General features: G+C 42.0%; 1 protein-coding gene across 2 annotated transcripts in view; it reads right to left on the reverse strand.

The window, feature by feature from the left end:
* Nucleotides 1–6,506: 6,506 nt before the first annotated feature.
* Nucleotides 6,507–26,167, reverse strand: part of LOC129840753 (neuroligin-4, X-linked-like) — a 76,872-nt gene continuing 57,211 nt past the window's right edge. For both annotated transcript variants that reach the window (XM_055908907.1, XM_055908908.1), the window contains 3 exons: nt 16,689–16,874; nt 12,004–12,793; nt 6,507–8,905 (listed from right to left, as the gene is read on the reverse strand). In XM_055908907.1, coding sequence (XP_055764882.1) covers nt 8,011–8,905; nt 12,004–12,793; nt 16,689–16,874 — 1,871 coding nt within the window. In that variant the 3' untranslated portion in view covers nt 6,507–8,010. The remainder of the gene's footprint in view (nt 8,906–12,003; nt 12,794–16,688; nt 16,875–26,167) is intronic.

A 26,167-nucleotide genomic window follows, 5' to 3' on the forward strand; every position in this document is an offset into this window, starting at 1 on the left:
AAAACTAAAACAATGCATTACAATATGGAGACAGCTATCTTTTTTGCTATGTTTTGTTTTAAACCTTGCAGTAGGGAAAAAAGCCAAATGTGGTTTGAGAGTGATCTGTGTGTATTAGGAGTATTGATTGAGAATGTTTTTTTTCCTACTGGAAAGAGTAGAAGGGCTTTAGCTGAAGGAAACAGATTATGGAGACTAGTGAATGTAACAAAGTGAATGATAATTGGCTTTCAGATAACAATCTAATAATACAATATCTTAGACATGAGTACGACGGAGGGATTGAGCATTGGGACTAATATTAAATTAGAGGCTGCTCACTCTTCAAGGCCTGGTCCACTGCTCTCGTGTTTATGTCATCTGTTGTTTGGATTAGAGAACCTTCCTGTGGAACAATAGATAGCCGCCAGTACACACTGAACTCAAACAGGCTGTGAGAGACACAGTGGGGAAATTTGAGACAGTTTGTACAGAATTGTATGTCAATGCAATATGTCCAAAAGTTTAAGATTACAAGTGTTTACTTTAGAAGGTGCCCAATTCAGCTTACGGTGCACCGTATAGCTAGAGGAGAGACACAAGATTGTAACTTGCGCTAACCTTGCAACAATCTCATTCTTAGCAAGTTTGGTGTGAAGCTGTTGTAACGTGTTCTCTTTCTCTTCCCTGTGAAATGTTATTAACATGCTGTAAGGCGACGTGCCTCTCTGGCTGGTAAGACTTCAGCAGCTATCTTGTTTTCTACTCCTCCAGAGGATGGTGAAAGTTAGATTGAAGGTTGTTCTCTTTTAACAAATTGAGGGTAAGATCGTCTAAACTCTTAACCTGTTTACATTATGTGGAACACTGAGCTGATGAGCAAGCACCAACCTTTTGAAGGTCTTAGCAGAATTGTTAAACAACTGGGTTTTCTATTTTGACTAGGTGGATGTCCCAGGGACAGTTAGTGAAACATAGGTCAATGCATCCTGAGAAATATGGAAACAACGGTTAACATCGAGAGATTTATTCACCTCTGAATCTACAGATCCGTTGCGTATTTTTGATACTCATTCCCATTAATAAAGTATAACCTTTACAATGATTATAGTATTACCATACTAAGTGGATTGTAAAACCCAGAATGAAGCGTTATAAATGATGAAGTGTCTGGTTTTTTCTGTGTTGATTTACTTTACTTGAATGGAGTATAGAATATTTTGATCTAAAATCTAAAATCTAAATGCTTACATTAAAATTGAATGACTATTATCAAACAGAGTAATAAGAGCACGGAATGTAAGGGAAATATTAATGTTTGTTCTATTCTTATAACTAATAATATTCTATAAACCAATTTCTGTGTTCATGCAAGTGGCTGACTGTACAAATCACACTTATCAGTAGCTGCAATTTTGCAGTACGCCCAGACCGTGTTTTGAGAACGAATAACCGTGTTTTGAGAACAAATGAAAGATATATCAGTTTCAAGGTCTCAGATAAGAGAGGAGAAGCCTCGTGAGGTGTTGATCTGTCACATGTTATGAAACAGTATTGGTCGGTCAAATGAATGAAACAAAAAGGTAATGATGAATTAATTATGCTAAATCATGCAAATATAACTTGTCTGCGTATAGCCATATTTTATTTATTTATTTATTTTTATTTAACCTTTATTTAACCAGGTAGGCTAGTTGAGAACAAGTTCTCATTTACAACTGCGACCTGGCCAAGATAAAGCAAAGCAGTTCGACACATACAACAACACAGAGTTACACATGGGATAAACAAACATACAGTCAATAATACAGTGGAAAAATTCTATATACAGTGTGTGCAAATTAGGTAGGATAAGGGAGGTAAGGCAATAAATAGGCCATGGTGGCGAAATAATTACAATATAGCAATTAAAGACTGGAATGGTAGATGTATAAGACAACTGTTGGGACTGCACCGACAGAGTTTTCTGACAGACATGTGTACTATGGCGCATTGAGTTGGAACCTCTCCAATATGCTGACAAATAAACAATGATTCATTTAAGATTGACTTTCAGTGTCCCTGTGTAAGAATTTCCACAACAATGTGATTGACTGGGTTAAGACTGTGTTAGCCTGCTGATCTAAAGCCTAGGCATTGGTCCTGTGACTTGGATGGGTCTCTTCAAGGAGGAGGTCAAAGGGGGGTGAAATGTAAAACAGGTGGTTCGGTGACCTCACTCGCGTGATGAGTTACTTGTCTGAGACCTGAAAAGTTGCATTGTCTGGCGAACAGGAGACCTGGGTTAGAACCCCATCACTCAAACTAACACTTGTCTTCAGGTCTCAGGTATAGTTGCCCATGAAATGAGCTGCACAGATCCTTCTGCTTCTGTTTGCCACAGAAAGTCATGTTGTAGGCCTGATTTCGAATCCAGTCAGTTATATATGGTGCAGTGATCTCAGAGTATGAGGTCAAAAAGTGGTGAAATGTGGCCCGAGGTGGTTCGATGAACCACAATCTTTTATTAGTAACTTTGCTGGACACTTGAAGACTTGTGTTAATTCCCTGAGCTCCTCCCCATGGGCTTTAGCTAAGTGTGCTAACAGTCTTGTGACATGCAGGAGACCTGGTTCAAACCCAGTCAGTCACAAGAGCAATATGAAGTAGGGAGTGGAAAGGCTATCCTTAGAATGGCTATGACAGGGCTATTCAATTAAATTCTTATTGAGGCCAAATTACATTTTTTGGGGGGGACACTTCCTTTTAACATGTCTTGCGCGGCCTGTGATCATCATGGACGTGCCTTCTGTTTCCCTCTGTGTTCCAGAGAAGCTTAGCTTTCATGAATTGGGCCATATTAGCTTATACCCAAAACGGTTCAAACGCTGAAACCAAATTCATAGGAAGAAAATCAATTCTACATGCCACATTGGCTTCAAAAGCTGCCAGAAGCTTCTGTTTACAACAGAGAGCGTTTCATTCTATCTGTTCTCTACCTTTCCTGGTTGGAAAAGTACCAGGATTTTGTCTCTGGTTTTGAATCTGAATTTAGAGAGCTACATTTGTGATCTGAAACTGAACGCATCTGAGAAGTTGAATATATGGATTTTTGTTTTCTTTATATTACCAGGTAAGTTGACTGATGACATTGAAATGATTGTTTATTAACCTGATACACAGGTAATGAATGCAATATATACCATTTTGAAACGGACTATATAAATACTGAATTTGAATATTCAATTAAATGTGTCCTACCGCATTGATTCGGTCTTATGTAGCAAATTTTGAAATTGTGCTTTTTACATTGGATAAAAGTAGAGACTCAGAGGTAGAAAATGGTATATACTGCGGTTGAGGAACAGTGGGAAAGTAATTCTGCTTTGAAAGTTGACCTTCAGCCCTCCTTTTGAGAAAATACCCCTTGAATAATTTGGTACACCTACTGGAGAGCTCTTCTTTATCTACACCTATTCCAAATCATTTACACCCTCTTAAGCCTTAGCTCCACCCATCTCTTTAAGGATTTATATGTGAGGCCAAGTGCTTAACAGAGTGAGTAAGGTAGTGTAGTAAACAAACAACGTTGTGAAAGTAGTAGCCCACAATAATCACCCCCAGACACACCTGGCTAACTTGATGAGTCATGTAATCACATTGCAAAGTAGACTATTTTGTTTATACTTGTAGCTAACTAGCTAGCTAAACAATGAACCATAATCCCAACCCATAGCTACAGTACAAACGGATTGTCATAGCTAGCCACCATGCATGAAATGCTGGAGTTTGAATCTGCAGGTAGCTAAAGCTAAACAACCAGGTTCAATGGTAGCTAACTGCCTAACATTAGTCTATAACTAGCAATGCAAATGGTTTTCTGAGATACATATACTATTACTACACAGATCATACATGTAACATTATCTAGCGAGCCAGCAAGCAAACATTCGCTAGCTAGCTAACAGTACTCTTTAACTTTCGCTGAAAATGACTTTTTGACAAAATTAGAAACATACAATATTTGAAAATGTAGTCAGACTTATCCGTCCGTATACATGGATGAACACTTCAAGGCAGCATGTCTTTTACGTTTGGTTTGTAGCTAGCTACAGCTTGCTTGGCCAGCTGTTGTGTCAAGGCACCCCGGTTCACACTGATCGTGTGCAGAAAGTAGTCCATCTCAACTTTTTCCCACTGATCTTTGTCAGTAGGAAAGATTATCTACACATACTGAGAAGCTCACGTTATACACAGAGGCGTGCTACATGGCAGACCAATCTGAACTCATCTCTTGACATTATCTCAGCCAATCATGGCTAGCTGGAAGAGTCTTGTCTTTTTTCATGGCTAAACCAACTAGGCTCATAATTTTACAATTTTATTTGTATTTACAGATGGCATACAGGTTTGTTATTAAGGCACATGAAAGTTCACAGGTTCCAGAAGGCATTTCTGCCTAAAAAAACAAAATACGTGCGACATACGCCTAGCTTCTTGAAATGGGACATACATTTTTATTTAATTTTAAAACGAATTGCATGATTCATTCAAGCTTAATTTATGAATTCAACTATTACATTTGTGCATGACAAATTACAAAGTCTTACATTCAAATGCAATATCCTAATACAAATGTAAAATGATGGAATTCTAAATCAATATCCTAACACAAATACTAAACTGTGGAATTCTAACGTAATATCCAAATATGAGATCGACATTATGGAATTCAAATACAATTTTTGTTGCCACTGAAATAGCTCCATATCTCTCGCTCGATCTCTCTGCACAACTGATTTGAAAACTATTGACAAGTACTGAGAAGGTGAAAAGAGGACAATATTTTTCTTAAAGTAAAAATCATGAAAAGTAAAAGGGGAATTGTCTCTAGGCCATTATCATTACCTTGGCAGCCAGTCAGGTCTCCACCACACACAGATGAGAGTTCCTCTCCACTTAACTGTTCAGCATATATATTGGCTTAGAAGATTTCATATTCATCTATTAGGGTCCTGCCACCTAGGGAGGGAATGCAATCAACTGACTTCCATGCAAGAGGTATTTACCCGCATCTTAATTCATCGTTGGAAGAAAAACACCACACACAGCAGTAATGTGAAGGGAGGGTGTAGTAGCAGCAATGGCTGTGTACTAGCGAGCTATAAGCTGGTTACAGTGGACTTTATGCCTTTATGGGCCCTTCCCCAATGGTAGTGAGTCTCCTCCCTCATTCCTGCCCACTCTTTATTTGGTTTGCTACCTTGTCACCATGGCGATCGATACCACTCGGTAATGGCTGCTTGGAGAGCCGAGGGACTTGAATGACAGACGGTGGTGGGACCGAGCTGAGCATGTCCCAGGCTGAGCTGCCTGACTCTGAGCTGAGTGATGGAACGCTGTAGCCGGCTTAATTAACTTCCAGTCGAGTCTGGAGTATTCGTGCTTAGTGAACCCCACCACATTACCCCTAGCATAAACAACATGCCAATTAAGAAGAAGAGCTGTTGCACGTCCAAAATGACACCCTACTTACTTTATAGGGCCATGGGGCTCTTGTCAAAAGTAGTGCACTGTAAAGCGAATATGGTTCAATTTGGGACGGAGCCCTGGTCTACTCTATAGACACACTCCATGCATGGTCCTGGGTTTTCACTGGTTGTCTTAAGATATACATTTTAACATGCAGTTTGAGACATAACCAGACTAGACAGATCATGTAGCTAATGAAGACAACATATTAAATGATCTTGGCACTTTGGCAAAGTTTATTTTCTGCCTCATAATGACAACAATTTTCTTCGGCCCCAACCTCTTGCATCAGGGCCATATACACTGTAGGTCAACAAATGTCAAAGAGATTGTATAGAGACATCTACTTCGCCCCAGGAACTGCAAAAAAAAATATTACAAATGTAGATTTTCCTTCTGTCAAGTTAGTTTGAAGAGAGATCAATATACTGACCCGTGGGAAGGAAGGAAGGAGGGACAGCATTGCAAAGCAATTTTACGCCATACAAACCCTTGTATGCAAATACCACTAGAGACCCTGCAAACCCAATGCAGCTACACACTTGGCTATTCAGCTCATACGCGTGTCAGTATTTTCTTTCCCCTTACTGAGCAGAGTGGCAATTTATCAAGTCTGCAAGTCAATGGATTTGGCTCGACTAAACTATTTACAAATTCCAATATAACATTTTAAAAGTTTTGGTTGTTAAATTGCCAGCGTTGATAAACTCTAAATTGATAACTTCATGGGGTTCATGAAGAGTGCATCTGCACAAAGTGAATAGGAGAAGAGGACGTACTTGCAACAAGACACAGTATATCCATTTATATGGAAACGCATGTCTTCATTGTGTTAGACAGCAAATCAAGAAGGAGTCTTATTCAACAGCACGTGTTCCAAATCCTGCGTATCATCCAACATTTCTTACACAGACCGGCACACTCACAGCACTTCGAGATATTATCTGATGTACGAAGGGCTATATAAAATAAAATTGATTGATTGACTCACGTTTAAAAAAAAATGTACATGAAGATTTTCTTTAGAAAATACTGTGATATTTTATTAAAAATGCTGCAGAAAATCTTTATACAGGTGTCCAGCCAGAAGTATCATCTATCACTTAATTAAGGCAAAACTGCAAACAATATCAGACAAACTAAAACATTTCAAATCCTACATCAAAACCCTTGGTATCTTGGCAGTTGATGGACCAATGGTAAGGATATATCTTTCATTGAATTTACAAATGAGGCATTATTATAAACATTTTTATATGTACTTGCTTTCGTTTTTTTCTGTAATAGGATGCGGAACGGAAATCATTTGGGTTAATGTTGACTTTATATTGTACTTGTAATTGTTATTATTAATAATATCATTTATCATTATTTACACTCATTCACTTGTGTTGTAGTAACCTAACATATCAAAAGCCTGGCACAATACTTTACATATTGCTAGCATATGACAATTTGAAATATCTAACATATACAACTTTACAAACATATCCAACTAATATTGATACCAAAATCCACTGCCTTTTTTCTAAGAAATACATTTCTGGTCACATGTGAAGCTCAGGCAGTGGTGAGATTGCTGCTAGACATAAAAAGCCTACAAAGGAAACGATTAAAAGTAGAACAAGATGAGTCAGGTGACAAACCTCATATTGAGACAGAATCAGAACACTGTCTGAAAATGGAGATTATAAAGCAGTTCTCAGACATGCATTGTGTCAGAAATGGATACAAAGGATACACAGGACAATATAATGGTTGTCTAGACGATGCACAGTATTCTCCCAAAATGGATCGTGTTTTTTTATCTGCTGCTGTGAAAACAATGAAACACAGATTTTAATACAAAAAAAATTCATAATGACTGATACTGTTTATTTACACGCACCTCAACAGAAAGAACACTCGTGGAAAAGCCATAGTTAAACTTAAACAACAATAGAAGTTCTTTAAATGTCTCTTTTTTGTTTAGTTTTACTCACAACTATATACTGTTTTTAGTTTTTTACAAAGTTTTCATAAATACATTTCAGGCTGGGGGGAGTTTTAAATTCAGTGCCCATGACTACTCTGTCATACTTTACCAATGCAGTAGAGTGGTATTTCACTGTACAATTGTGTGTTATTGTCCTATGATGTACTTAATGGCACAAAAAAGCTTTTTGAGTAAACCTTGTCATCACTGTAACCCTTCATGTTTTGTATTGTTTATTCAAGCATTCTAAAGCCGATAATTCCACTTGTCTTCAGGTGTTGCTCTTTTGGTAAAACTCTCTTCGATTCATTTGAGAAGCTTCACTCCGAAAACAGTATCACTATAGTAACATTCACTTTTAAAACACGTCATTAGAAGTTCATATTTGACTTTGATATACTGTTCAAGAAGGCATGGTAGCAAAATAACATCTCATCCTCTGAGATGAGTTCTGTGTGAAACACAGTCAGTCACTCTTCTCTCTTTTCTTAGTGTTTGTCCAACATAGGCCAGGCCACATGGACGTTTGACTTCTCCACATTGAGCTATACCCTGGTGGTGGAGTGTCCATGGGGCAGGTTGGTACTGTTCTGACTGCCGCCAAACGTGTTGAAGTTGTGAAGCGGCTGCATGGCGGCCAGCGAGTTGGGGATCATGGTTATGGTGCTGGGCGTCATGAGGGGGATGTCGTCTGGCGACCTACGCAGCGTGAGGGTGTAGTCGGGCGGGCAGGTGAGGCGCAGCGTGTCGTGGGCCTGGAGCGACTCACACTCGTGGTGGTGCTCGTGATCCATCTGCTGCTGTTGCTTCATCTGCAGGGACATCAGCTCCTCGCTCTGCAGGTGGGCGATGTCATTGGCGTTGGCCGCCGCATTGGCCGGCCCGGCGGAGATACGCTGAGGGCTTGGCCCGCGCCGGTTTGACTCATGCCGCCGCTTGTCCTTCTTGTAGTAGAGCGCGGCGAACGCCAGGATGTTGAGGAAGAGCAGCGAGGCTCCCACGGCGATGGTGACACTCAGCTCCGTGGAATAGTCCCGTTTAGTCTCGATAACCACGGCTGATTCGTCGGTGAGGTCCTCACCTTTCCGCTGGTCGGTGGTCTGCTTGGTGTTAGCGGAGGGAACCCCAGGGTGGCGGGTGGTAGAAGGCCGATTCCCCGGGAAACGCTTGGTGTAAGGAAACGGGGTGGTGTCCTGCGGCGGTATCTTGGTCGTTGTGGATACATACTGGAACAACTCGTTTATGTTGTGGAGGTGTGGAACTAGTTCCAGCCAGAAGGCTACTTTGGTGGCGCGGTAGTGGTCCCTGACCCTGGGTTTCAGGCCGATGTGCAGGTAGAGCTGGTCCTTGGGGTTGTACTTCGACCAGGCAACCTCTTCAAAGCGATTGGGTTTTGTATGGATGAACTTGGTGTCCTGAGGAACGGGCTGGTTCGGATCTCTGAAATAGAGAAGATTAAAAAAATATTTGTAATTATGAAATCATTTTACAACTTTCCTTTTCAGGACAGTATTCTACAAAATGTTTTAAAAAAGAGAGATAAAAAGAAAGATAAAAAGGGAAGCATTCTGAAATGGCCACCTAAGCATTATTTTATCTCCAGGCTTGTGAGTCAATGCTCGTGAAATTGAAAAGGATTGACCCAAAATATTAAAATATACTAGAAAGAAATGTTATGTTATATTCCTCCCAAGTGAGTCAATGCGGTCATTATTACCTCTGTAATATTTTTTTGAGTTTTTCTTTAAGCCCACTGAAGGCAATCTTCAGATAAAGTCACAAATGGCCACTAAAACTACCCAGCAGATTTACTTTAGTGCTGAGTCATCCTCCTGTACGGTTACAAGACTCAAATAATTGATTAATACAAAGCATATCCTGTGCCCCCATTTTTAACGTTCATAACAAACACCTCTGTTATTCATCGAAAAAAATTTATGAAATGCCCCAATGTCCTAGATCATGTTAACATTTTACTGTCGTGTAGCCATTTTATTCTCCCATTGACATTTTGAAGTAGATATTATAGTGGACTGCCTCAGAGTTGGAATCGAGCAATTCTCCTGTGACATTGTGACTGTGATTTCATTAACTTTCAAAGGGAGACAGAGGCAAGGAGTACAGTCAAGGCGACAACCTTGGAGCCTGACACTGTTGAGTGAGTGGAAGGGTAAGAGGAATGGAATGGGAAGTGGGAATGTCCAGCTGAATGCTGAACAGAAATGAAGGCCTCATCTTGAGTCATACACTGCACTCAGGCACCAGGGGACACTCAGTACCCATCAGACCATTCAAGATGACCTCTTATGCAGAGATGGGTTCAAATACTATTTGAAATCATTTAAAATACTTTAGCTGGGTTTGATTTAGCTTGCTTGACCCAATGAAACCGATTGAACAGGCGGAAAACAGCTAACCCCGCCCACCTGGCACTCCAGGCAGACTAGAGCCAATGCTAAAATATATTTGATAGACGTCAAAATAGCTATGTACCCAGAGGTCTGCTCTGCTTCAAAAACGAGCTCTTAGAGTACAGAGAGCCTGTGAGACTGGGAGAAGGCCGCTTTTATCACAGCTCCATCCATCCATCAGCCGGCCTACTAGATAACAGTGGTCTCAGGGGATCAGGATACATTTTACTGGCTAATCCAGCATGACAGTATCTCCGGCTGATGGAGCACTGTTTAATCCTGTCATTACCGATCACAGCAGGATCTAAGTATGTCACTAACTTGTAAATGGAAGCATGGACAGAGAGAGAGAGAGACATTGAAAATATGTCTGTGCATCCCCGGAGAGTAGGATTCAATTAGATCTGATGCAGTATGCTATTATTCAATACAAAGCTAATCTTGTGTCATTTTGCTATGTCATTCTATTTGAGAGAACTTGTATATTTGGTTGTATCACTCTTTGAACACCATGGGCCACATTCACTATTATACAATTGCAAAGATGTTACCAAAATGGGCATATTGCTCACAGTACTTTGTGTCAAACCCTAGTGCCTTGCTGACTATTTTTTAAACACTACAGTCGTTGTTAGTAACATCTTCTCATTTGACATGTTTTACACTGTCAAAATGTCACCTCTGGGTAAATTAAGATAATCTCCCTGAAATGGATTCAGTGACTGTCTAGTAATAGTTACAAGCATAGTGCATGGGCATATGTTCCAGCTAGCATGTGGATCCCAGTACAATATCACTTAAGGCCCGTAGCCCTGATAAAATCATATGGAAGCGCCTGCTGTAACAACATGCCATTTTCTCCGACACCAAAGACTTGGACTAAAGACAACACTCCAGCCATCCTGTGCCCATCGGGCTGATGAATACTTAGCAAGCGATTCACATGTATCTCAGAAGGTCCATAAAACATATGCTTCCACTATGCTGTCAATCTGTTTCGTGTGATAACAGAAGTATATTCAGATGGAAGGCTAGTCCACACCTCCTAAGAGACTTGTCGTCGCAGGTTTATGGAAATAGCAGTCACAGATATTAATAAACCGCATGTCGGTCTACCCAGATTCAGCTTTTTCACCAGAGGGAGGTGGCTTGCACATAATGCTTTCATGTATCGACTCAGATACTCACAAATGTATTCAATCCTATCTCCCTCTGTTTGACACAAAGCCTCTCTTTGCAGGTGAAAAAAAAAATCTGCGTTTCCAGTCTGCCATGTGTTCCCAGCTGTCTTCAATTTTAGTTTTGGCTATAGCCTGTATGTGCAGTGTATACTAAGAAACAACACGCACGCACGCAACCGTGCACGCCTGGATACACACAGGCCTCACTCATTGTTCAGGCCTCTATCCACTACGAATAAGAAGAAGGCTTACCTGTGTATTGTACTTTTCTATTTTGTGTTTCACTCCATTTCAAAGCACTGAGATACGTACTTAATGATATGCCTCTCATCCCTCCGAATCCCCTGTCTATTGTTGGGAGCCTTTTTTTCTGAAAACCCCTCAATCTACTGAGGAAATTGAGGATCGCAACGGGAGTGTTTGCCTGCAGTTGGAGAGACTCTTGTGAAAAACGGGCACTCTCGAAGCGATGAATTTGCTTTTGGTTCCTGCTTTGTTTGAAGCAGCACTACGGGAAAGCAAAAAGCACTCAGAGTAAAAGAGCCTCCCCATGTCAATAACGTTGCCAATCTATCCCCTGCTGAACTGGGATCAGTTGGACGCTAGCCAAGCCGGAGAGCTGGGGGAGGGAATTCTACAGCCTATGAAGCTTTTCAAGAATTTATTTATTCACCTAAAAATTAATTTTCAGTGTGACTGGGTCGCAAACATCCTGCTACCTTGCTAATCCCAGGGTTCAGGAAACAACGTCGTGACCCAAATATCAAGTGATATTTGCAAACTGCAAAGCCTTAATGAAAACCAACGCCTCTATAAGACTAGAAACACTGATTTGTTCAGTTTAGATAAAGCTATGCTCCCATAACATCTCATCCATGACGGATATTTATCCACTTCAAATAAACAATCTGACAGACAGTAGTAAAAACAGAATTGGACAACCTACCCTGTCTTGGCGAAGTTAGTCCAGTAGGTCATAAGAACCGCGCTGAGCATGACGTCGTTCTTGGAAAAGTTGCAGTTGAACAGGTCCGTGGGTCCGATCATGGGGATCCCGAACACATAGGGAACCTCGTCCCCATGTGCCGAGTCAGCCCAGCTAGGCTTCATGTCGCTCTGGCAGTGGTGGTAGAAGGCGTAAAAATACGTTGGCGAACCATACTGGGCATGGAGGTCCGCCGTGGCTACGGCCGGCGCCACCCACTGGTGGTCGGTGAAGAGTGCAACTAACGTCTTCCTCCTTGTCTCGGGGTTCTCCTTGTCGGCCCAGTCAGTGTACATGAACTTAATGGTCTCTCTTAGCGTGTCCTTGCCCTCTGGGTAGCCGTAGAGGTGATCCACAAAGTCCGACACGGCAAAGTCGAAGTCGTTGGCCGAGACGCCATCCTCACTGTCCACGCTGCCCTCCACAAACTTGAACCCTTCGCCTTGGTTGACCCCCAGCATGATGTCGTAGTTGAGGAACTCGCCCTGCTCCATGAGGATCTGGGGGTCGTCCGGGATGACGTCGCCGTCGATAACGGGGCCGAAGGCGATGTGGTACTTTGCGGGTAAGATGTTCTGTTCGATCAGCTCCTTGTAGTTCTTGCTCTGGAGGCACTCCACCAGGTCGATGGTGTCCAGCATGTTGCAGCCCACCTTCTCAGCCAGCATCCGTGTGTACTTGGCAGGCTGGTAGTTAACCGCCCAGCTGGACAGAGCTGTACCACTCTGGATGATGGCTTTCTGGAAGAGATCTGAAAGGGTGAAAACTGATGTTAGACACTAAGTCTAAGTGTTTGGTGTTTTTCACAAATGTAAAACATTTTTTGCAATAAAACTACTAAAAGAATACACACACCTGGAACAGCCACATTGGTATTAACTCAGTTTAGAAATAATTGGTATTTTCTGGTATTATTTAAGTAATTTTGATGTAACATCTTCGGTGAGTGCTATAGTCAGTGAAAAATGTTTTGCAAGATTATGCCTGTAACATCCACACAGATCCATCAGACAGAGAGACATCTATACTGCATATTCTCCTACACTGACACAATATGCAGCATAAGGATGATTAAGGACATGGACAGGGACACCACCTCTCGTCAACGCTGGTCATAATAAATTAATCCGACTGAAAATAAAAGACACATTTGGTTATTCTGCAATGAGGCTTCGGGCCACTTATTCATCCTGAATTATGTTTATGATCTGTCTGCCACTGCCACTCTGCAAATAGGCCACAGCGCACTAGGAATACTTCTTGCATGTTACATTTCTTCCAGCATTTTCTAAGTTCTATTTACATCCTTGTGATGGTGACTCAAAAAGGACGACTTGAAAAGTATGTTTCCGAGCTACAGAAGACATCTCCCGTAAGGCCTAGTTAGCAACAGAGGTTTATTTCGCCCCCCCCCCATTTCCTCTGGATGAAGAAAATCAGTTAAAGCCTGACTCACCAGAAGTGAATTTAAATATGTTGCATATGCCCCCTGTGTATACCTCAGTCTGCTTGCTGAGGCGTGCCTGTGGAGCCGCGAAAGAGAAACAAATAATGTCCTACAAAGGGAGCAGCGATGAGGGGCTACGGCTCCCATGCCACCTGGGTCTGGCTAAAGGGGGTGATGCAAGAACATAGCCGGCCTGACGAACAACAGCCCTAGCGAATCCGAATCCATCACAACACCAATCCAGATGATAGGATACTGGGCTAACCTCGGTAACCCAGAACCAAATCTCCTGAGAGGGTTTTTATTCCGGGGGGTATTGGTAAAATGTTTGGCCTAGTGTAAGTGATGGAACCAGGGTGGCAGATGTTAAAGCAATGATCCACTCAAAAACTATCTGTCATATTTGCTTCATTAGTCCACTGATGATACAGTCCCAAAATGTTCTGCATGTCAGCGATCAAGTCTTCATGATATAGAACTTTCACAACGCTAAGTGTCACTCACTACATCACAATGATGATGCAAAATGCGGCACACGATGCAAAACGAACTGAAGGTACCACATTCATCTGTACAAACAATAGTACACAAGTATAAACACCATGGGACCACGCAGCCGTCATACCGCTCAAGAAGGAAACGTGTTCTGTCTGCTGGAGATGAACGTGCTTTGGTGCGAAAAGTGCAAATCAATCCCAGAACAACAGCAAAGGACCTTGTGAAGATGCTGGAGGAAACAGGTACAAAAGTATCTATATCCACAGTAAAATGAGTCTTACATCGACATAACTTGAAAGGCCGCTCAGCAAGGAAGAAGCCACTGCTCCAAAAACTCCATAAAAAAGCCCAACTAGGGTTTGCAACTGCAAAACAAAAATAGAACTGTTTGGCCATTATGACCATCATTATGTTTGGAGGAGAAAGGGGGAAGCTTGCAAGCCGAAGAACACCATCTCAGCCATGAAGCACGGGGGTGGCAGCATCATGTTGTGGGGGTGCTTTGCTGCAGGAGGGACTGGTGCACTTACCAAAATAGAGGGCATCATGAGAAAGGAACGTTATGTGGATATATTGAAGTAACATCTCAAGACATGAGTCAGGAAGTTAAAGCTTGGTCGCAAATGGGCCTTTCAAATCGACCACAAGCATACTTCCAAAGTTGTGGCAAAATGATTTAAGGACAACAAAGTCAAGGTATCGGAGTGGCCATCACAAAGCCCTGACCTCAATCCTATATATAAAATTTGTGGCCAGAACTGAAAAAGTGTCTGCGAGCAAGGAGGCCTACAAACCTGACTCAGTTACACCAGCTCTGTTAGGAGGAATGGGTCAAAATTCACCGAATTTATTGTGTGAAAGCTTGTGGAAGGCTACCCGAAATGTTTGACCCAAGTTAAACAATTAAAAGGCAATACTACCAAATACTAATTGAGTGTATATAAACTTCTGACCCACTGGGAATGTGATGAAAGAAAAGCTGAAATAAATCATTCTCTCTACTATTATGCTGATTTTTCACATTCTTAAAATTAATTGGTGATCCTAACTGACCTAAGACAGGGAATTTTTACTAGGATTAAATGTCAGGAAGTGTGAAAAACTGAGTTTAAATGTATTTGGCTAAGGTGTATGTAAACTTCCGAGTTCAACTGTACATACAGTACCAGTCAAGGGTTTTTCTTTATTTTTACTTTTTTCTACATTGTAGACATCACAACTATGAAATAACACATATGGAATCATGTAGTAACCTAAAAAGTGTTAAACAAATCAAAATGTATTTTATATTTGAGATTCTTCAAAGTAGCCACCCTTTGCCTTGATGACAGCTTTGGACACTCTTGGCATTCAATGTTTGAATTGGACTTCTGAGAGAATGACGAAGAAAGAAAAATTCATCGTGGTATGTTTTTTATTGGACATATTTCAGAACTAGATGTTTTCCCATGAGGCTACTCTCGCCGTTGTCACTCAGTAGCAACAGCGGACATGGAGAGAAATTAAAGTCCATTGACGAGTGCAAGACATGTCCATTTCCTGCCATAACTGATATTGATTCATATTGACGGAAATAAAGTCTGAAGTTGCGAGATGTGCCGGTTAAGATCTATCTGGGAACATGGTTGGATCTCTGTTTTGATTTTTTTGGTAATGCTGTTTTCACAGTCATTTACTCAAACAGCTCCTGGTGAGATCCAGCTGCAGAGAAAGAGAGCGAGAAAGAGCGAGAGAGAGAGAAAGTCCAGCTAGTTATTCAATTGTCTATCTCTGTGTGCATCCCAAAGGACATCCTATTCCCTATATATTGCACTACTTATGACCAGAAAGAGGAAGTGCACTATAAGGAGTATGATACCATTTTGGACGCAGACTTTGTTTGCCTCTCTACAATGAGAGGTGCACTGGGCTGTCGGAGAACAACAATGACACTTAATGACACTGGCATTTCTAGGATACTACTTTCGAATGATAATAAAAAAACAACGAGATATAAATGTGCTATAATGTTACGGCGGTGAGCCATTCTAATATTCTTGATACCCACCTACCACTTTTCTCTGGCTGGTCACACACATATCTAGTGACTGAGGTAGGCAATATTTGCCACTTGAGTGAACCTGTGAAGACACTCTAGTTGTTATCACTGCCATGTGGCGATGAAATGTGACGCTACATGTCCTCTGAAAAGTCATGATGGTGTATTCAGACTGTTTAAATAAATCATAGGTTGCGTCCCAAATTGAACCGAATTCCCTATGTAATGCGGTACGTTTGATCAGGTGCCATAGGACTCTGGTCAAACGTAGTGCACTATGTAGGGAATAGGGTGCCTTTTGGGACAAAGCCGTACCCTCCCAGCGAGAGAGATATTCCTGTTTGAAACAAAATGCCTTTGAAGATATCTATCAAATAAAGAAATACATCTAAAAAAAACATTTCCCCACAGGTATTTATTTCATTACTACAATCTAAAATGATAGCTGAAGTTCATATGACCATATGAATTGAATTAATACTAATTCATTGCAGAGTATAAATCTCACAGTGGACACCGAGAATGATTCATTTTATGATTCATTAAACATTGAAAAGGAATTGCATTCACTGAATTTAAGGACTTCAAAAATATAGCATAATCTCAATGATTTCCAAGGAGGTAAGGGAACATTTTTGGGGACTAAAAATACCCTATACATACCTTCTGAGTAGTGAGAGAGCGTGAGCAAGCTAACACACGATGCCCCTGCACCAGAGCCGAAGATTGTCACTCTCTTTGGATCTCCTTTGAAGGCCTGAATGTTCTCTTTGATCCACCTCAGGGCTTGGATCTGGTCCAGCAGTCCATAGTTCCCCTTGGCTGCCTGGTCCCCTGTGCTTAGGAAGCCTGTGTGAACAACAAGAGACAGAACAAACTCATTGATCACCTCCTTCTTGATCTCCCTCTAAAAACAGCTTGTCATCGAAACAGAGGGGAGACAGACGGAAAAATCATATTGGACAATAGTCTGTACCTGGTGGTGATTTAGAAATGTATCATAAAGCAAATTACATAAATAAATAAAGCATAACGTGTAAATACAAGCACATTTAATTGAAATGAATACATTATTGCACCTGTTAACACTTTTCATTGTCGATATTGTTGTCTTTGGGACCATGGGACAAGGAAACACTGTACAGTTACCGTCACACACACACACCCAAAGAACAATACTTATATCCTTAGGAGGTGTCTCAAAACATAAAGCAATAGCCCGTCTTATACTATATTTATCACCACAACTGATGGAGGTAAAGGTGACATGAATACATTGACGTAAGTTCCAACGACCAGTGAAATAATGGATGACCTCATCCAGGTATAAATGGCCTGTAGAACACAACACAAAGGGACAGGAACCCTCCTTATGGAACCCATTGTTACTGTTCTATTCATAAGAACTGAACCACTCAGCGAGTCAGCAACACCTGCGTGCTTCCAGTCTTATTATCCAGTCAAATAGCAAAACTCTTCAGTAAGTCACAGTAGTTCCTAATGACCTGGGAATCATCCCTTGCTGTTAAGATTGAGAGAATAATGTAGGATAATGTAGGGTTGTACTCCCTCAGTCATTCAACCTGAGATGGCTGAAGGGATCCTAACCGAACCACCATTATACTGAGAAGACAGAGCGGAAGAGACAGAGAGAGGTGAAGCTCCTTTTCATGGTCAACATTTACTTGGTTTGGCTTCAACTATACAGTCGAATGTGCCGATAGAGAGACAGACAGACAGACAGACAGACAGAGAGAGAAGGCAAGTTCCTTTTTCATAGTCTGAATTCAACCACATGGCTTTGACTTGGATTCGACTCTATACAGCTGAGTGTCAGGCCAGACAGACAAGCTTGTTGATATGCTTGTCAAAATCAGAAACTTGTTGACAAATTAGCTGATTTGTCTAAACCCATTAGGTGGTGGGCCTTTAGAGTCTGCGAGAGACGGCCACCGGGGTATCTGGTCCTCGCAAGCGCCAGGCCTTGGATCTCTAAGTCGAGCCCCTGGCACAGACAGCCCCCGGCGGTGTCGCAAATGGTGCCCTATTCCCTACATAGTGCACTACTTTTGACCAGAGCCCTACATAGTGCACTACTTTTTACCAGAGCCCTGATCAAAAGTAGTGCACTATGTAGTGAATATGGTGTCCTTTGGGACACAAGCTCAGCTCTCGGCTTCCATCCCAGGGGGGAGAGTACCAGACAGAGCAGTCTACAGGCTACAGGACAAATCGGATGAAAGGATGAAGAGAAGGAGGAAAAGGAGGAGGAGGGAGAAAAGGAAATATGTCCTGTGGCCCTGTGATAGAGAGCAGATCCAGTTAGTCATGGTCTGGCTGTGAGGTGGAGGGGATAGAGGAATGGAGGGATGAGAAGGGGTGAAAGGGTTGGAGGAGAGGTGGAGGGGATAGAGGGATGGAGGAGGGGTAGAGGGGATGGAGGGATGAGGAGGGGTGGAAGGGATGGAGGAGGGGTAAAGGGGATAGAGGGATGGAGGAAGGGTAGAAGGGATGGAGTAGGGGTAGAAGGGATATAGGGAAAGAGGAGGGGTGGAGGGGATAGAGAGATGGAGGGGTGGAGGAGGGGTGGAGGGGATAGGTGGATGGATGGAGGAGGGGTGGAGGGAATAGGGAGATGGAGGGATGGAGGAGGGTAAAGGGGATAGGGAGATGGAGGGATGGAGGAGGGTGGAGGGGATAGGGAGATGGAGGGATGGAGGAGGGTGGAGGGGATAGGGGGATGGAGGGATGGAGGAGGGTGGAGGGGATAGGGAGATGGAGGGATGGAGGAGGGTGGAGGGGATAGGGAGATGGAGGGATGGAGGAGGGTGGAGGGGATAAGGAGATGGAGGGAGAGGACAGACAGGTGGTGGAGGGGATAGCAGCAGAGGGTGTTGTGGGATTACAAGGCCCCTGGCAGGACTCACACTCCTGGGTGTATGACTTCCAGGCCTCAGCTTGCTCCTCTCTCTCTCTCTCTCTCTCTCTCTCTCCCTCTCTCTCTCTCTCTCTCTCTCTCTCTCTCTCAATTTTTTTTTTTCAATTCAATTGACTTTATTGACATGGTAGGTTCGTTATTACTTACATTGTCAAAGTATACATATCGAAAAATAAAAATCAAATATATATGTATATATATACAAAATATATATATATTTATATATAAATAAATGGTGGGACCAACAGCAATAATAACAGTAGTAGTGGACATGGGATTACCATTAACAACAACAACAATATTAATCAGAACAACAATACATTAAATCAATGGTAGTAGACCAGTGTCAATATGACTTGAGAAGACATATGACCTGGTATGAAAGACAAAACAAAACTAAGCTAAATGGGAAATATTATCAATATTACTTTGCATTTTTCACTGGCTGTCCCTCAGGTTGTGGCAGGAGGACACATATTTGGCTGCCAAAACTGCACATTTTGGCTTTTCACCCAATAAATATTTGATTTTTTCTTCATCTTTTATAGTTTCAAATTCTTTGTATTGAGTTATAATTTTGGGAAAGAAATATGCTCTTAGGTCTGAGTATTTGTCACAGTGTAGTAGGAAATGCACCTCTGTCTCTACCTCTCCTCTGGAGCAGAGTGAGCACAGCCTGTCCTCTCTGGGCAGCCAGGTTTGTCTGTGACGACCGGTCTCTATAGCCAGACGGTGCTCACTGAGTCTGTACCTAGTCAATGTTTTCCTCAGTTTTCTATCAGTCACAGTGGTCAGATAGTCTGCCACCATGTACTGTCTGTTTAGAGCCAAATAGCATTGAAGTTTACTTTGATTTTTTGTGGTGTCTTTCCAATAGGTTATATATTTTTCTTTTTGTTTTGTGATGATTTGGTTGGGCCAGATTTTCTGAGGGCTGTCCCGAGGCTCTATGGGGTTGGTTTGGGTTGGTGAACTGAGCCTCAGAACCAGCTGGCTGAGGGGACTCTTCTCTGGTTTCATCTCTTGACATTGTAGAGCTGTGTGATGGAATGTTTTAGGGTCACTTGTTTTTAGATGGTTGTAAAATTTTATGGCTCTTTTTTCTATTCGAATGAGGAGGGGGTATTGGCCCAATTCTGCCCTACATGCGTTATTTGGAGTTTTTCTTTGTACTTGCAATACAGTCTTGCAAAACTCTGCATGCAATATTTCAGTTGGATGTTTGTCCCATTTAGTGAATTCATTATTAGAGAGTGGACCCCATACTTCACTGCCATATAGAGCAATTGGTTCTATAACTGATTGAAAATTTTTGAGCCAGATTCTAATTGGAATTTCAATTTTGATGTTCCTTTTAATGGCATAGAATGCTCTTCTTGCTTTGTCTCTCAGCTCATTCACAGCCATGTGAAAGCTACCTGTGTTGCTCATATTTAGTCCTAGATATGTGTAGTTTTTGGTGTGTTCTAATAGAACTGTGTCCAAATAGAATTTATATTTGTCATCCTTATTTCCCGACCTTTTTTGGAATATCATTATATTTGTTTTTTTTAGGTTAACGGTCAGAGCCCAGAGTCTCTCTCTCTCTCTCTTTCTCTCTCTCTCTCTCTCTCTCTCTCTCTCTCTCTCTCTCTCTCTCTCTCTCGCTCCCCCTTTCTCTCCATCTACCTCTCTCTCTCCTCAGTCTCCACTCACCATGTCTGTCTGAGAAGAGGAGCTGGGGCGAAGGGGAGCGGAGCAGAGAGGATAGCCCACCAGTAACTCCTCAGGGTGTGTGAAAAGATTAGTGAAAGCTTCCATTTCAAGAAGCTGCTGCGGATATTACTGAGGAGAACATTGCATTAAGATGTTTTATGGACATGAGCTTTGAAGATATTTCTACTATTTGAACAGATATTGATAACTGCTATAACTGCTATTGCAAAGCTTGTAAAAACACACTATGCTAGTATATTTAACATCAATATCAATGTTTTGCATGTAAGAGCCTATCGTCATCTGTATCAAAAGAAGAGCAACACAATGCCTGATTAAATATAGCTAATCTTCAGAAATAAAATATTCCTTCAGCAATATATTTCACAAAGTATTTTAGTATTGATCTTACTCTGCCTGGGAATGCATCTGAGTAAAATGTTATTTGCTGAATGTTAATATTGTAACAACAATATCACAGGGTCGACGCAGAAATGACAATGTCCTTCCAATGCATTTTTTACGTCTCAGGCTTAAGGCATCCACATGCTTCTCAGCCGAAACAGTTCGGAAGAGTTTGTGCATATATTATATATTATGACGACATTTGGTTTTTGTTCGTGTTGGACTTCGGTGAGGGCACACACCGTTTTTTCTCGAGGTCAGCCGAAGTTCGGGAACTGAAGTCTACGCCCCTTCATCTGTGATTGGTCAACTGTCGGGATTCTTCAATAAACTCTGTTGTCATTCAACGAGAGACGACACGTTTTTATGCACATTTTTTCATTGACAAATACTGCACCAAACATCTTAGTTAGATGTAAAATTGCGTCACTAAGATCTCGACAAAAATGTATGACAGATTTCTTGAGTTATCTTTGATTAATTCAGACTATTTTGAGAAAGTGTATACTTGCTACGGTGTCTCAATATGGCCAAACAATACTATTTTACTACTTTTTTATTGTTTTTCAAGCGAAGGTCTGTCTCTCTCTCTCTCTCTCTCTGTCTCTCTGTCTCTCTCTCTCTCTCTCTCTCTCTCTCTCTCTCTCTCTCTCTCTCTCTCTCTCTCTCTCCTCTCTCTCTCTCTCTCTCTCTCTCTCTCTCTCTCCTCTCTCTCTCCCTCCTCCTCTCTCTCTCTCTCTCTCTCCTCTCTCTCTCTCTCTCTCTCTCTCTCTCTCTCTCTCTCTCTCTCTCTCTCTCTCTCTCTCTCACAGCCAAACTTGTACTAATGCTGTGCTGCGGCAGGGCAGGGGTTGCAGGCTTAATGGAAGTCGGACAGCCATCATTCAGCCTCACAACAGTACAGCTTGAACAGATCTGGGTTTGAATGGCAGCAGTGACATAAGTGGTCTGCTTGGCCACACTGTCATTTAATGCCACTTGGAACGGCAAGTAAAGGGCTCCCTCCGTGTTACCAAGCATGTAGCGGCAGGTAGCCTAACGGTGAAGGGCGCTGGGCAAGTAAAGATTGCTGGTTCGAATCCCCGAGCCAACTAGTTGAAAAATCTGTCTATGTGCCCTTGAGCAAGGCACTTAACCCTTGTTGTTCTGGATAAGAGCATCTGGTGAAATGTGATGTCACCAAGCAAATTTCTTTATGGGATAAAAAAGTACTCATTCATTCTCCCCTGCATGATACTGGGTACTAACACAGTCATGCATTGCCTAAGGAATGTTACAGTATGATACATTTACAGAATGATACAGGACTATGACAAATGCATGTACTCTCATTGAAATGTCAAGATACTGTGGTCACACACACACATCCCTTCCACGTTCAGGCCATTTGGTGCTGCTGTCTATTGGATATGTTTGGACACCAGTGGAGGCTGCTGAGGGGAGAACGGCTTTTAATAATGGCAGGAACGGAGAGCGTGGAATGGCATCAAACCATGTGTTTGATGTATTTGATACCATTCCACTGATTCTGCTCCAGCCATTACCACAAGCCAGTCCTCCCCAATTAGGGTGCCACCAACCTCCTGTGGTGGACACTTTACCTAAATGGTATTGATCCTGTGGAACCATGCTGTGCATTGGCAGGACGACTCCACCGATTACACACCATGGGTCTGCAAGAGATTTTCCACATACTGTGCTAGCCTATTGGCCAGATGCAATGTAGGCTAAGAGCACAACATGCACTGAGTGGACAAAACATTAAGAACACCTGCTCTTTCCATGGCTTAGACTGACCAGGTGAATCCAGGTGAAAGCTATGATTCCTTATTGATGTCACTTGTTAAATCCACTTCATTCAGTGTAGATGAACGGGAGGAGAAGGGTTAAGGAAGGATTTGTAAGCCTTGAAACACTTGACGCATGGATTTTGTTACCGAGGGTGAATGGGCCAGACAAAATATTTAACTGTAACGCTCAACAGTTTCCTGTGTCTATCAAGAATGGTCCACCACCCATAGGACATCCAGCCAACTTGACACAACTGTAGGAAGCATTGGCGTCAACATGGGCCAGCATCCATGTGGAATGGTTACAACACCTTGCAGAGTCCATGCTCGGACGAATTGAAGTTGTTCTGAGGCCAAAGGGAGGTGCAACGCACTATTAGGAAGGTGTTCTTAATGTTTTGTACACTCAATGTATAATACACTGCTGTATCGCGTCTGTAAACGCATGGAAGTCAATGCACAGATACTATGAAGTTGCTATATTTCTGGAGCAATATATTTCGATTTGACACCAAACATTACCGTGTTTTTTCAAGCACCACCAGCTGGTGGTTGCCTCATAGCCTGTATCTACACCTTGATCTGACCAATTAATAGCACCGGCCTTTCCTATTGTACGCCTCTCTTAATAGAGAGCGCCAAGTCTTTTCATTTTCCCACGCCTTGTCTTTCACCAAGACAAAACAATCCATAGTTGGTATTGAATTGACAAGCCTGACTTTCTTTGTATCAACAGAACACATGGGAGCAAGGAAGAAAAAAGCTCTGACCGGCGTCTATCCATCTATCCAGACATTCATTGTGGCGGTAATAGTGTCTAACTGTGCTCTCTGTCCGGAGAATAATCCGCCCCGCGGCTCTCAGATGAAATGATAATTATCAAAGGGAGAGATGTGAGGGGTAATGTTTGGAATTAGCTGCTCAAGGAGGTCAGGTCACAGCTACAGCTAGCTCAGTGAAAGCCAGTGATTGGCTAGCATCCCAAATGGCACCCTATTCCTTTTATCTCACAGGGCTCTGGTGAAAAGTAGTGCACTATATAGGGAATAGGGTGCCATTAGGGATGCTGACGTTGAATCTCAACCTCTGTCTGTATGTCTGACAAAAATGATTCTCTCTGGCGAGTCCCGGGGAGCTGGGAACTCTCACAACTTTGTCGTCACTGGCCAGTCTGTCATATCAACCCTCATTATGCAAATGTATGTATAGTGGTATAGAATCCTTTATAGATGTACGTCTGCAAGCCACCAAATAACCCCATCACAATGAAAGACATTGCATCCACTATAGACAAATGTAGCCTATCTTGTCAAGTGGGTATGTTGAAGCAGAGCCTGTATCTGTTCGTTTGATATAGCAACGGAATAATGTGTGTGAAAATGTGCAAAATGGGGACATAATAGATAATCCATACAAAGGAAACAGGCGTTGTCCTGCTATCTATCTCATTCAGTTCGAGTCTATAATCATGGAACAGAATTAGAGTACATCAGAGGCAGGTGGGCTGGTTACCCATAATCCCCAGTGATTGACAGACAGCGACCCGGGGAAGCAAAACATAGCAGCTGTCAAAGTGCATTCACTGATGCTGGTAAATTTGGCCATATTAGTGGTGGCGGATTTAAAATGACAGCAGAGCGATTACTTACACTCCAAATGGCATTATAATTATGAGTGAAAAAGACACATTTCCTCCCAGTTCTTTTTTTCTCTTCTCCTCCCCGGCCGTCATCGTTTACACATTCAGCAGGCTGTGCCCTAATGTGGTTGCTGCTGCGCGCGCGCGTGTGTGTGTGTGTGTGTGTGTGTGTGTGTGTGTGTGTGTGTGTGTGTGTGTGTGTGTGTGTGTGTGTGTGTGTGTGTGTGTGTGTGTGTGTGTGTGTGTGTGTGTGTGTGTGTGTGTGTGTGTGTGTGTGTGTGTGTGTGTGTGTGTGTGCGTGCGTGTGTTCTGTTTGCGCAGGCAGGCCAGGGGCTATACATAATAATTTGGTTTAAAGCTGACATATTAGAGGCTTGTGATGAGGGGAAAAAAGTACAGGTCACTCTGGGTTGTCAAATCAGTAGCTAAGTAAACAAGTCATACTGGTAACAATAAATAACAAAACAACACCCTGTCATCGTGTTCTGCTTTGATGGAAAGTTGGGATTGATGATTGATTCATTAACCTGGAAAACTCTCTTCCTAAGAGTTACATTATTATTGTGACATGTAGATGTGGTTATTTCCTGGAAGCAATTTGATGTTGCTGAACAATGCGTACCTGACATGGGTTTTTGAAGAAACATCTACTGATGAGAGCTGACTTCTCTCTCAGTATGAAGCCACACGTCTCAGTGTTCAAAACAGCAGTGTTTCTGTTACCTTCATGAAAATATGTGGATTTGGCAACATCAAAGAATGCAGCAGCACTAGGTTCACGGGGTTCAAATGGGAAATTAACATTTTGATTAGCTTTCTGACTGAATTAATAATATTCATTCATTTGTACTTTTTAATGAATAACATTCATTCAAATAATGTGACAATAACTCTTGCAGTACAATCTCTCTCTCCTCTCTCTCTCTCTTTCTGCCTTATTAGAAAGTTACAGATGTAGGATCTTGTTTGTTGCTGAGAATTTCCCTGCACGGCAGGAAATGCAAACTTGTAGTGTATTCAAGGTTTAAAACGGCTTCTAAAGTTTCAAATTTCCACTTTAGACTTGATTTGCCCTAATGAAAAATGTGTCAACCCCTACAAAAATTGTCCATTAATTATAATCCACATAATAATTCACATTTCCTGTTGCTGCAGGATTATATCCCTGCTTTATCAAACTGGCTCAAATTAAGATCCTACATATGTACCCTTAGAACAGCTCATTTGAAGTAACTCAGAATGCCAATGAGATTTGAGCACCTTTCCTCCCGCTAACAATCAATTAAGTTCCGTAATACAGAAAGAAAGAGAGAGAAAGCAAGCGAGAGAGAGAGAGAGAGTGACAGAGGAGTATGCTTCTCCCAACCGCGAAGAGTGCAATTCGTTACATCCACGGAGTTAGGGTACAACCCCTGTGATCCACCAGCGTATGTTCATTAAATTGTGCGGAGGTAATTAGAATCTATCGGACACCAGACCAGAGACATTTGCACCGCTTGCAGAGTTCATAACTGCACAAACATTCCCCAGGCCCCAAGGCTCTAAACTGCATTACAGAAGCAACTGTTTTACAGGAAATGCTGCAGTATGAGGTAAGACACCAGAATAGTGTGTTCCACAGCTTAAGCATTTCTTTCTGTACGCCTACTGTGAATTTATAAGAAAATGACAATGT

Source organism: Salvelinus fontinalis, chromosome 41 (assembly GCF_029448725.1).
Source record: "Salvelinus fontinalis isolate EN_2023a chromosome 41, ASM2944872v1, whole genome shotgun sequence".
Taxonomy (NCBI): domain Eukaryota; kingdom Metazoa; phylum Chordata; class Actinopteri; order Salmoniformes; family Salmonidae; genus Salvelinus; species Salvelinus fontinalis.